The 13,271-nt window shown below is 42.3% G+C and overlaps 1 protein-coding gene across 13 annotated transcripts in view; it reads left to right on the forward strand.

Moving 5' to 3' along the window:
* MAST2 (microtubule associated serine/threonine kinase 2) overlaps positions 1-13,271 on the forward strand; it is a 204,535-nt gene that overhangs the window by 94,169 nt on the left and 97,095 nt on the right. For 8 of the 13 annotated variants that reach the window (XM_039711644.1, XM_039711640.1, XM_039711648.1 and 5 more), the window contains one exon: positions 3,130-3,161. In XM_039711644.1, the coding sequence (XP_039567578.1) occupies positions 3,130-3,161 (32 nt within the window). Of the gene's footprint in view, positions 1-3,129; positions 3,162-9,265; positions 9,395-9,522; positions 9,766-10,828; positions 10,862-11,682; positions 11,890-13,271 lie in introns of those variants that run through there. The other 5 variants (XM_039711645.1, XM_039711646.1, XM_039711647.1 and 2 more) reach the window with 5 other exon arrangements.

Genomic DNA, 13,271 nt, shown 5'->3' on the forward strand with positions numbered 1-13,271 from the left:
GGGCATCCTCAAACAGGAAACAGTTCAGCAGTGGTCTGCAGTCTGCTCCCTCCTTTCCATCTCCAGGCATTTTCTCTCTGGGACGTAACTTCACACACAACAACTCCCTGGTGATTTGGGAAAAGCAAGTCTCATTACACTGCTCATGGCTGTGCAATGTCCAGCTCTGGTGTTTTTGCCTTGGCCCCACTGCTCATGGCCTGTTTTGGGGGATTGTAGGGGCTGTTACCAGCTCTGGAGAGAGAGAATGGCAGAGCTGGGAGAGTGCATTGTCATTTCTCCAGAGGACAGGAAAGTGCTGCAGAGGCCAGGACGTGGTGGGCTGTGTGGCTGTTAGGGTTTGTGAAGGGATTTTAAGACTAACATGAACTGAGGCACAGTGGCACAACAGGTATAAAAATTGATTGTTTTGATTGTGCTCTTTGTTGTCAAGACCACAGTGGTATTGAATGTGAACTGCTGCCTATTGATTCCACAGCTGCACCGTGTTTGTCAAGGTGGCGGTGCAGAAGGAAGACAATTCCTGCATGGATGGGATAATATTTCAATTGCATTGAGATGTCATCTGCTAGGATTTTGCTCCTTCCTTATTTGGAAACTCAGTTTCCAAGGGATGTTTTCAGGAACAAAGCCCCAGGCAGTCCTCCTCCTAACCTTGCATGGATTTTATCCTGAATTACCTACATTATAGGAAGTATTAAAGGTCATCTTGTTTGAATGAAGCAAGAGTTCTGTAAGGGAAAGGATTTGTCCATTCTTGTTCCTGGACCATGTTTCTTGTGATGTATGTCTGGTAATTACAAGTCACAATTACCAGAGCTGTGCTGCTGCAAGGGAGTGTTCTCTCTTTAAATGACTTTTCAGCTCTAATGACTGGAGCAAAGCTTGGAAAAGTGAACCCTAGAAGTTCAAAAACTAGAAGGTAGTTAGATTTAAAGGTCACTGTTTTGCTTTTTCATCCAGTACTATGAAATTCCAGAGCTTTATACATACATTCTAAAAATTTCTGGGGCTTACTGTGTTGGAATCAACAGAAATATGAATTTGAATGGAAAAAGTGCCTTCTGCCAAGAGGTGCCATCTTCTTAAAAAAGCATAAATTAAATACAGCTGCTCATATGATGAAAGAGATGTATATGCATGTCTAAGTAACACACTATCCACAGAAGCAGAATAACATATAATACCTATATCTTACCTGGTTTTTTATTCATTTGCAGTAGCAAAAAGCTGTCCTTGCTACAAAGGTTTCACGGTTGGAAACTAATTCTTTCTAACAAATGAGAGTGGAAGAAATACCTTTTTTTAGAATATAAACCACACAACCTGTTATAGATGCTAATGATTTATTATCTTACGCACTTGAAGTGTTTTGATTAGATCTTGACAAGTTTGTCTGACGACAGGAATTTATTTCTCCATGCTGTAAGCTGTCAGCCTTGAGATAATTCACACATGGAATTTGCTCGGCACTGTTAAACTGTAATGAAATTTCAAATTATGGAGAACTAATACTTGAAAAGAATAATGGCATATAAGAGTTATTTATCTGTTATTTGTGGCTGTAACTTTTCGGTATCTTTGAAAAACTTCAATGTGTTACTGATCAGACCAGTGACTGCCTGTCAATAGCATTGTTAGTCATGTCAGTCAGCACAAACACTGTGTCTAAAGATGGAAAAGAGATTACCTTACCACTGTTATGGATTTGATTTTTTTCCCCTATTGATCTTATTTTCAATATTCCGTGAAAACAATTATTTTTTTTTCTTTTTTTTTTTTTTTCTTTTTCCTGAGCGGGGATGACAAACCCATCCCGTAGATCAGTAATTGGCTGTGCTGGTGCTTGCTGGGCTCAGCCGGAGCGAAGCAGCCGGGGATGAGCACGGCCCGTGCCGGTGTTTTAAGGAGAAAAACCCCAGAATCGGGGGCCGGGGCGGCGGCCGCGGCTGCCACCTGGCGGTGTCCGGCGGGAGCGCAGCCCCCGCAGCCGGGCGGGGCCGGGGATTGCGGAGCCGGGGAGGGACAGTCGGGATGGGGACAGTGCTGGGATGGGGACAGTGCTGGGATGGGGACAGTGCTGGGATGGGGACAGTGCTGGGATGGGCAGTGCCGGGAGGGGACAGTGCCGGGATGGGGACAGTGCCGGGATGGGGACAGTGCTGGGAGGGGACAGTGCTGGGATGGGGACAGTGCTGGAATGGGGACAGTGCTGGGATGGGCAGTGCCGGGAGGGGACAGTGCTGGGATGGGGACAGTGCTGGGATGGGCAGTGCCGGGATGGGACAGTGCTGGGATGGGGACAGTGCTGGGATGGGGACAGTGCTGGGATGGGGACAGTGCCGGGATGGGACAGTGCCGGGATGGGGACAGAGCCGGGGGACAGTGCCGGGATGGGCAGTGCCGGGGTGGGCAGTGCCGGGATGGACAGTGCCGGGAGGGGACAGTGCCGGGGTGGGCAGTGCCGGGGTGGGCAGTGCCGAGGGACGTGCCGTGTCCGGCAATGCCCCCGCCTGGGGATGCCCCCGGGCTATCGACTGCAACAAAAAGCAAAAAAGCCACCGTCTGCCTTTGCTTGTGCTGCTGAAATGCGAAATGCTGCTGAGAAGTGGAAATTGTGTTTGGCCTCGAATTTTTATTTATAATACATAACACAACTAATATGTGTGTCTAAAAAACCCAAAAACCCAAACCACCCTCCCCCAAATCCACTCCATGGCATTAATTCTTCCTTTTGGTGAGAGTGTGAGATCATACCCAGCAGCTGCAGGCACACCACGTTCCACACTTCTGGAAGTGGTTCGGTCTGATGCTGATGAGGTATGTAGGACAGAATTAATTACTGCCTTATCTGTGCTCAGGCTTGAATTTCAAAGTTATGTTTGCTCTGTTGAATACTTATGATTTTTAACTCCGAAGGCAATGATTGTTTAGGCAAAATGAGCAACTTTCATACCCCAGACTGTGCATTGTGAATGTGCAGCAGCAGAGCTGTGCAGTTCCACACTGAGCATGCTCTGGGAAATGGCCAGCTCTTTATTCATTCCACATCAGTCATTTATTGATAAACAAATCAGTAATATCTAATAAAAAATAAAATTAACTCAAGATTTTCATTTTTTTTTCCAGAAAGAGCTCAGTCTCCCCAGAAGAGGAAGCTTGTAAGTATAATTATTCTTTATACTTATACTTTATCCCTTGGTTTGTTTTGAACATATATAGCTGTTCAGTTGTGGAAGTAATTTAGATGGGCAGATGCTCTGTTTTCTCTGTTAAACATTTTCAAGAATCTGTCATGGGCTTGGGAAGAGCTAGGTTGGATTTCTGCGAGACTGAAGCCTCTGTTCATTTCCTTAAGTGTAGCAGCAAAAGCAGTGGTAGTGTAAGCTTACTCCTAATGACCAGCTTGAGCTGATCCTGATACCAAAGTAGCTGCGTGTTGAGTGCTGCCCCTCCGACGGGGCTGAGCCTGCTCCAGAGGAGTCGCTGATTATTTATGTGACATGGACAGCTCTGACCACTGCTCTTCAAACAGTCTGTTGACAGAAGTCTGAGCACACAGCTCCTGGGCCACACAGGTCAGGTGTTTGTGGAGCAGGCAGCCTGATGGAGGTATCTCCATAAAGTAGTGTATGTCAGGAAAAGTAGGCTTTTAAAACTGTTGTTTAAACAAACAGCAATTTTTTTTAATGCATTATGATGCTTAAAGAATTTCAGTGAACTAACTTGGTGTTTCGGTCAGGAAAAGCAGGCTTTTAAAACTGTCGTTTAAACAAACAGCAATTTTTTTTTAATGCATTATGATGCTTAAAGAATTTCAGTGAACTAACTTGGTGTTTCAATGGTGTTATGAGAGCTTAGCTTCTGCTATGCTTACAGATTTATGGTGGAAGAAATTGCATTATTGATTGCATTATATAAAAGAGAAAGCTTTTGTACTGCCTTGCTATTGCATTATGATTTAAAATTGTTTCCCAAAGCTTGTGGACTGCAGACATGAAGCTCACAAAAGCTTATAACCTTTCTTCCTCAGGTTTCTGGTTCTAATGAGAAATGATTTTCAGTCTTTCAGTGTAAGCTATCCCTTTTGTATAAGAAACAGTGTTTGGAAAATGCTATGTAGAGCTTGTGATTCAGGGCTGAACAATACAGAGGATCAAAAGGTCTTTTTTTAAAAGTGGGGCATGACCAGACCTTTTTGTTTAGTTCATATGACAATGATAAACCAGTCAGGGATTTATTTAAAGAACATGAAGCACTGACTGGTTTTGAGATTTTTTTTTTTAACCAGTATGCTTCAAAGGCTGGCTTAGCAAGATTTGAGAGATTTCTAAGACAGGTGGTGTTCATCATTTGAAGATTATGAAGGTTCTTTGATCAAATAGTGGAGCAGTGAGTTGCCAGTAAGTTTTTTGTTGAATATAATTTTTGCACAAAACTTTTGGAATTGAAATTGAGGATGCCAGAGATATTCCAGCTCATTCCAGCATGGAGGTGGGTATGACACAAGACTAGTTATGTATTTTCATTTGAGCTATCTGAGATACAAATGAAGTGCTTCAGATGTGGAATGTTTTAGTTACTGGTAACTAAACCAAATGACTGAATATTTTATTTCTGTATTACTTAACTCCTGCAATTTTCATTACTTCACTTTAGTTTTCCTCCACAAGTGAGTGCCTTTTAAGCTGTCACTGTGTGAAGTAATTTAGCAACCTGTGTCTAGAAGATCCAGGCCATAAATTTTAAGCACAAGGTTGCAGCTATTAGTGAGACTAAAAATCTTTGAAGAATTGAAATGTCTTAGTTGCCTGTGTTGTCTAGCTGATTATTTGATTGTAGTTTCTGGAATTACAGAGTCTATATCAAGTCAAGTACCAAGTGTAGTCCAGAACCAAATGATGTTTTGTTGTTTGAGAAGTTTTAACTGTTCATGAAATCAGTAGTGCATTGTGGCTGATGTAGACCTGTGTTGATGCTGTACTATGAAATGAAAAGGCTCTTGTGGGGTTTATCTGCATGATTTTGCATATCCCAATGTCAGAGTGATTTCTTGTTTTAAAAAAAAAATCCTCTTTGTTTTTGAAATAGAAATTAGAGTAATTTATATCAAGGGAATAATTGTAATATATGTGTGTGATATAAGGTAAAATGTACATATACTATGTATAAATTTGTTCAACCATTCTGTCTAAAAGAATGGCATTTCAACTGTAGGCAGTTCTCAGTTTTTCTGGAGGCTTTTCCTCTGCTGGAATCAACTTAAATGTGAACCTCATAAGCAAAAACAAATTCTGAAAATAAAATTTATTCTGAAAAGCTGCTGTTGTGCTGTGGCTGATGAGCAGGGATAGTTATGGGTGTAGCCATGTCCTGATTCATTGACTGTCAGTCACTGACTTTTGTTCACCGACAGAAGCAGAAGCAGGAATGGACAGGAGGATGAAGTACCTGGCTGGGAGCCAGAAACCCTCAAGAGGTGCATCCATTTCCTGCACAAACTCCAGCCTTTGTAGCAGTTCAGTAGCAATTGAAGTACATACAAAAATCAGCCACTCAGCATTTTTTGCTGTGCTAGTCTGGAGGTTGAGGTGCACTTCTGTAAAAAATCTAGTACTGCTGACTGGTTTGGTGATTGCTTTGCTGGATTGTTGAATTAGAAAGGGTTTAGCCTGCAGATCAGCTCTGGTATTTGTCACTGCTGAATGAAAAAGGATGAGCTATTCCTGACAATGCCTCTAACTTTTTCTTTGTGTGACTCTCCATACTTTATATTTCCTGGGTCAGTTTGAGTAATCTCTGTTTTATTGCAGGAACTGATTATAAGCAGGGACAACAAGAGTAGCTGTGCTTTTTTGTGCAAAGGAAAAGGAGTGGAGTTACACATCTCACTGTTTTTGTCAGGAGAGCATGAGAAATTTTGTTATGTAAAGAAGGACTTGGGTGGGAGCTGAAGAGAATGAATGGTGGGATGGAGCCTGTGAAGTCTGTTGGTGAGTGTTGATGACTGTTTCCATATTAGCAGAAGGAAACACAGGCACACTGTAAAGGATGGCTTTGCACTTGGGTATCTTGCAATCCTAATTTTGAAATAATCAGCGCAGAGTGAGCAGACATGTAAAACAGATGGGGGAATTGTATGCAGGGTGACATTAAGAGAAATGCCTCATAATTTAGATACCATTTTGTTGTTAATGTGCTTAAAGTGTTTGTGTTTCTATGGGGGGTTATGTTTAATGCACTAAAGGAGATGATATTCAGCTGAGTTGTAGGCTGCTAAGAGACTGAATAGTTAGAGAACAGGAATAAGTAGTTATGTTTTGTCTCTGGTGTGGTTCAATAATCAGAGTTCAAAGTTTTCCTTTAATGAATTATGCATATAAATGTATTGGTTATGTTTTTCCCCACGCTTTGTTCACAAAAGAAATAATTACCATTCATGAATATTTTCTTTAGTTTCAAATAGAGAATGTGGAGTGATAGACTCAAACTTTGATCTCCAGCCTATTAGTCGAAGTGGTTTAATTATTTTCAGCCATTATCCTGTTCTGTTCTCTGTAGAGATTGGTTTTTGTATTGTTGGCTGTGGCTTTCACATGGTTTTGATGTGCACCTGCACGTGAATGGCAGCAGAGATGTTGCAGGCTTGAAAGGACAAAGGTGGGGACTCTGCAGCAGGAGCATCCCGTGGTGAAGCACCTCTGTGTGTTCGTGTGTCTGAGAGCACTCAGCACCCAGAAGATCAGGCTGCAAACTGCATTTCATCCTGGCTGCAGGATGCCCAGCACCAGCCTGGAGCTCACTGTCACTTCTGCTCGCCTCCTTGGCTGAGCAGCAGTCACTAAATCCAGTTGGGGCTGCCCTTGAGCCATCTGGTTTCTTGTTCAGTACCCCAATAGTAATACATTAATTATAAATTCAGTTCTTTATAGCATGAACTTTATTGAGCTGTTCAAGCTTTTTGATGAAAAATGTGGGTTTATATTTTAAATCCTCGTGGTTTCTAAGGCAGGGTTCATGGTGTGGGTTGCTGTAATTTTTGTGCTAAATGTAAAATCTTCTAAAAAGAAAACACAGCTTTCCCATATTATATCCAAATTTGAAAAGAGTAATTTCCTCAGCAAACTAAATTTGTGAAACCAGTTTCTAACTTCAGCTGTAAGTTTTTTTTGTTAATTATTTCCTGCTATCAACCATCTGTATCAAATATACTTTAAAAGGCTGTATACAAATGGAAAAAGAAAATGGAGGCATAAGAAACGTGAAAAAATAGTTTTAGTCCAGAGTATATCCAGTAAATATACACATTTATATGAACCAAATATTACACATTGTTGTTTTGATGGAGATAGGTGCTGGTAAAGAGTAGTATTTACCTGAAGTTTTTATGTCTATGTCTGAAATATGGTAAGCAACATAAAAGTGTTTGCTGAGGACATGTGCAAGCCTTTTATGGTGGTCCTTATTCCTTTTAATCGCTTTTTAAGGCAGCTTATGTCCCCCGTGGGAATTGTTTTCTCTCATTTTCTCCCTCCTTCTCTGAAAAACCATTCTACTTCAAACCTCTGAAGATTCTTAGTTTCTGCTGCCCTAGACATTTCTGAGGGGGTTTCATTAAACAAGTCTTCATCATAATTTGTTAAACTTGCCCCCAGCTTCTTGACAGTAAAATAACACACAAACACACCAAGGGATTTCTTTGGGGGGATGTGCTGAACTACTTGTATTCTTTTGAATGTTTAGACCTTGGAAACAATAAGAAGTTTGATGGCAGGAAACAAAATTTCTGGCCTTTAGTGGTTTAAGTCTTCGTGCTGCCGTGCTCAGGTGCTGTGGGAATTTCCTGTGTATCTGCAGAGAAATGGAGTATATAATTCAGTTTCTGCTCGTCTTGGCGGGTGAGTGTTTCTGCTGGTGATGGATCCATGCCATTTCCCTGCCAGGAGCAAGTGCCACTGTCCCAGGAGTGGGAAAGCCAAAGTGCAGGAAGTGGATGAAAAATGGTTCTGAAAAGGAGTAGGGAATTTTGCTGCTTTTGCACTCTGTTCTGATTTGGATGTGGAAGTAAAGTAAGAAATAATGCCTCCAGTTGATGCATTCTGCTTGTGGTGCTTTATATGATGGGGAGAGAAAGAGGTGCACTCTTCTGAGCACCCCATCCTTCTCTGAGCATGTAGAAGCAGCTCACAAGCAGTAGGTCAAAAATAACCTGCTGCTCTAAGCTGATCCATGGGGCTGGTTCTGGAGGTGGACATGCTGTATGATTCTTATGGGGCTTCACAGCAGTGCTGCTATTCCTGTATTGGACTTTAAAAATTATTTTAAAGCATTGTTTCTTTAACAGAAGTGATTTGGTGAATCAGGAGTATTTAAGTGTTGTGTATAGACTGCAATCTCAGGGACAAAGAATTTATGGATGTTTTCATCAAGGATTTAAAAGTGGAAAAAGTATTTTGCGCAGTTTTTATTGTCAAGTTTCCACTACTTAATCCATGCTCTCATTTAATAAGTACAATAGAATTATTTGCAGCATACCAAATCTGTACTTTTTGTTGCTTGCTGTGCTGTCTGAGTCCAGAGGCACAGCGTGGGGAGCAGGGGCTTTGGTTGTGTAAGGAACAGCCACCCTGGCCCTTCCTCCTCATCCTGGAACTCTGTTTTCCTAATTGCTGAGAGATTGGGGTTTTGTAGTGTGGGGCTGCGATCAGAATCATGGGAAGGTCTAAAGATCGGAGTTGTCACCTGGAATTTGACTTGGTCGATGAGTACTTGTGAATGTCAGCCTAAATGCAGCCTTTAGCACTCTAAAACCTATCAAACATATATATATGGAAACTTTTTTTGGGGAAAGTAACATTCTTACAACTACACATTTTAAAAATGTTGGACATCACTTGGGGGCAGTTTAGTTAATAGCACGGAATTGATTTTGAGCTGACTGAAGCCGCTGTCTGCCAGCAGAAGCGTGAGGGGAACATTTCCTCCTGGTGAAGGTGTTCCCCCTTCCTCCCCTGCGGCGTCCTGCTCCCCGGGCTGCCGCTCTCTTCTGGGCGCTGGAATCCATGAAGTCTCTGCCTGGAGCACGGCTCGGGAGTGTCGGGAAGGTGTTTTAAGCTGCAAGTGTCGCGTGCAGTCGAGGGGATTGATTTCTGCCGGGGTTCACGTGTCCCGCGGCCGGGCGCAGCTGCTCCCGCGCCCGCTGAGGGCTCTGCCGGCCTGCGGTGCGGGCGCCGCTCTGCTCCTCCGCCCTGCGGCCGTCAGGCTGCTCCGGGATCCCTGCCGGGCTCTTTCCCGGTGCCCTGCCCCTCCGCCGTCCCTTCGGTGTGCTGGGAGGCTGCTGGCAGCCCCGGGGTTGGTAAATCGGTGGGCTGATGTGTGGCTGGCGGTGTGACAGGTCAGATGGCCGCTCCGTGTCCTGGGCACCTTCCTTTCCTTCTGCTGCCTTTCGCCGGATGCTGTGAATAGCCACCTCGTAGATGATTTTTTTTTTAATCTGATTTTTTTTTCCTTATAAATAATTAGGTTTTTGACATGAGCTGTGTGATTAATCTGGACCGTTACTGAACTCCCGAGGTCTCTGTGACACTGGGGGTGTGTGAAGAGCTGGGAATTGCACTGACTGTTCTGTGCTCTGCGTTGGAGTGATAACAGTGGCCTCTCCCTCCCAGCCCTAAGCCTCTTATGCTGGGAAGAGGCGTATCAGTGTATCAGCACAATGATGAAGCGGAGGAAGCAGAGGCTCGGAGCCCCATCTCTGCGGATCCAGTAAGGACTGTTGTGGAAAAGGAATTGCACTTAATCATTTCAAATTGAAGCTATGAAGAAGAAAAGCAGGCCAGAATTTTCTGTGGCCAATAGACATTGCTTTGATTTGTTAGAACTTTCTTTATGTGTCATGCTTATTTAGCTGTACATGAAATTTCATTTTGGAAGCTTTAGCATTTTACTTTTGTGGAGTATTGACCATGAAGTATAGCCAAAAAAACCAATGTTTTAATGTTTTTAACTGGGATATATTGTGGTTAAATTTTGTCCCAGGCATTAGTGTAGTCAAACTAAATGTTTGTAACTTTGTCTTTCTAGTTTGATCATTCTTCAGATTTAAAAAGCACTTTTAATAATCTGTCAGAAAGCTGTCACAGTGCTAAAATCTTCAGAAACCTTTGCTATGTTCTAGAATTAAGAATGCTTTTGAAAACTTCTAGATTTGAAGCAAGAAGTCTTAGCTACATTGCCACATGTATTTCTACAAATGGAATTTTAACAATCATTTCCTTTTAAAATGCTTTTCCTTTATAAGTGCTTTGAAATCTACTAATGGAAACTGCTATTTGTATTTATTATTTTTATTAGGTAAAATTAAGGAAATTGTATATTTAATACGGTGTTCATAAGTAGAGGAGGTGAAAAGAATCTCTCGTGTAGTCAGTGGAGGGAGGAGCAGGGTAAGAGGCAGGCTTAACCTTTTCTGTCTGCAGACTGTAAAGCTCATCAGCTGTTTAAGCAGAGATTGCTGGTGAGGAGGATTTCCAGTGTATAAAGGCTGCTTTACTGATAAGTATTTGGATTCACCAGGAAATTTAAAGCTAGGAACATGGACAAACATGCTTGACTTCAGGACCCTAAGTGTAAAATATCTAAAGCATGCCTCAGTTTTCCATTTTGCTCATTTTTGTGTTTAAATATGGTAAATAGAAACCTTTTTTCAGCCCTCAGTCAAAAATCAAAGTTATAGGTGTAAGAATACACTGGCACTAATTTGTATTCTAGCACATAAGCACACTGTGTAATACCAATAATTGTAAGTTAACTTTTACTTTATTTCTAGCCAAGGACATCTCATCGTGTATAGTTCACTAAAGTAGGTGTTAGAGCCTCTGCTCTGTGTTTATGTACAAGTCTGTTTGCAGCTTTTTGAAAAGCAGCTACTTTGAGACCTTTTCTGTGCCCTGTGTGAATACAAATGTGCCTTGGCTGCTGAGCCTGCAAAAGCAGGATAGTTCACAGAGCTGAGCACAGAGCTGGGCACCAGCACCCTCAGCTGCAATCCTGATGCTACCTTGGATGTGCTGTGGACATGTCACTAAATCTCTTCATGCCTCAGTTTCCCCACTGCTTCCCCACAAAATTAGAATAAAGCCATTTTGCAGTGCTGCTTTCAGGCTTAATTAGTTGTTGCTCTAAAACAACTGCCACTGCTAAATGTTGTTTTATAGTTAATGGTTTGTGTCATTCATATTTTCACAGTTGTGTGTTTTGGTTATTGCCACAGCTGTGGCATGGAACCATGGCTCCCAGATTGTGAAGGCAGTGATAGGAATGGCCCAGGCTTGCTGCTGGTGCCATTATTAATTTGTTCATTTTTCTCAATTAAGCACTTTATATTAGAGTCTGACAGTGGTGTGTATTCCAGAAAGCCTGGAAATCACTGCAAGAAAGGATTTGGATAATTCCAGATTGGAGGATTTTAGTAGTGGAAAAATAACATTGAATAGATATTAAATTGACTGAAAGATACATTTTGGTTTGGATGATAATGGAAAGAAATTACTTTTGACCACTTAGTTTATTGCATTTGTTTAGAAGATATAAGTTGTATTTTGAAATTATCTTTTTTCTTTATTGAAACAGAAGATGTGATATTGACCCTGATTTTTTTTTTCTACTGTGGTACCTTGTCAGAATCTCCTCTCCTTTGTTCTCCCACTGCCGAGGAAATGATGTTCATCAGCACATGTTCTCTCCTACATCTGCTCCAGGTCTGCAGCATCTTAAATTCCCATTTAGTGCTGATTGTGCACTTGTCACTTCTCCTCTAGTTTTTTACCTGAACTCACAAGCCCAGAGCAATCCATCTAGTCCGTGCTACAGCCATCCTTTTCAGTGGAGGTAAGGAGAGGTATCAACTAGGAATTTCTAACAATTTGGTGTTGGCATAACCATCTATGAACTTAACAGCTTTACAGTTCAAGAGAATAACGTCTAACAGAAGGAAACAGCTTCCTACTCACAGCTTACTTCCAGTCATTTAGTGTTCAAGTTGATGTTGCATATTGGGACAAATTTTTTGTAGTTTGCACTTAGGGAAAAAGATAAATTGGATTAAGGAATGGAAATCTGTCTGGTGGTGTGTGCATGCCTGTTCCTGGTGGTACCTTGTGCAGCTTGTACCGTGCCACAGAGGAGCCCTCACAGGCATGTCTGGTGTCAGGAAAACCAATTTAAAAGTAAAGGAGCCTAAAGTGGGATTCTTAAAAACCCCTGTCTTAAGAAGTGGTTCTGTGCTAAATACTGAACCCTCTTCTATTCCCTGGAAATCCACTCTGCTTTCTTACAGAGGCTGGCAGGCTGAAGTCTCCAAGCACAGGGTACACAAAGGATAAGGAGTAGAATCAAGCCTGTTGTTAGCAGGCTTGAGTGAAGGATACAAGAGTTTCTGAAGCAAAAATAGCCCAAACCAGCTCAGTTTATGTTAAAGCACTTAACAGCTCAACTGATAGATTTTCCCTTCAGGATTAGCTCTTGCTCCTCGCTGTGCTTGTGTAGGACAAGCACAGCCATCAGCCACCCCAGTGGAAACCTTCAGCGTCTTCACTCAGAGGAAATGTCACCAGCTCTCAGGGGGACAGTCCCAGGCAAAGGCTCACACACGCTGGAGATCTTTGCGTGTGCGGTTATGAAACTGGAGCTCAGTGGTACCTACTTAAAACTTGAGCCAACATTGCACCAGAGGGCTGGTTTTGAAGTTCACATGCTGCAGGGTGGATGTGGCTGCTCAAATTTCAGTTACTCATCAGGTGGTAATGCAATAGCCCCTGAATCTAGATGTTATTTCAGAGGGAGGTTGGTCTTGCTGGCCAACTCTGGTAGGACTAACCAGAAAATGTGAAGTTGAACTATTTTAGGCTTCTGCCCCTCTAATGCAGAGTAATGTATATGACATCTGTTGAGTGGAAATCAGGTTGTCAGCAGAGGAAAGTTGCATGTGTCTGTCCTCACTGTGCATGGCCATGGGGAGAGGCTTGCCCAGCATCTGCTGCTTTCCCTGCATGATGGGCAGCACTTGGTGACAATTCTTAATAAGGTGCTCACTTTGGCAGCACTTGGGGGAAGTGAAGGGCAGCAACTACAGAACAGTCTCCTAACATTTCAATGTCATGGCCATCAATCTAATTTTAATGAATTTTTATTATTTAAAGGCTGGTGTTGGGTAATGTTCCTTTAAACAAGGGTGATTAAACTCGATTAAATGCTGTTTAGCCTTGGGGCTA

The sequence above is a fragment of the Passer montanus genome, unplaced genomic scaffold (genome assembly GCF_014805655.1).
Source record: "Passer montanus isolate IOZ18808 unplaced genomic scaffold, ASM1480565v1 scaffold25, whole genome shotgun sequence".
In the NCBI taxonomy this organism is placed as follows: domain Eukaryota; kingdom Metazoa; phylum Chordata; class Aves; order Passeriformes; family Passeridae; genus Passer; species Passer montanus.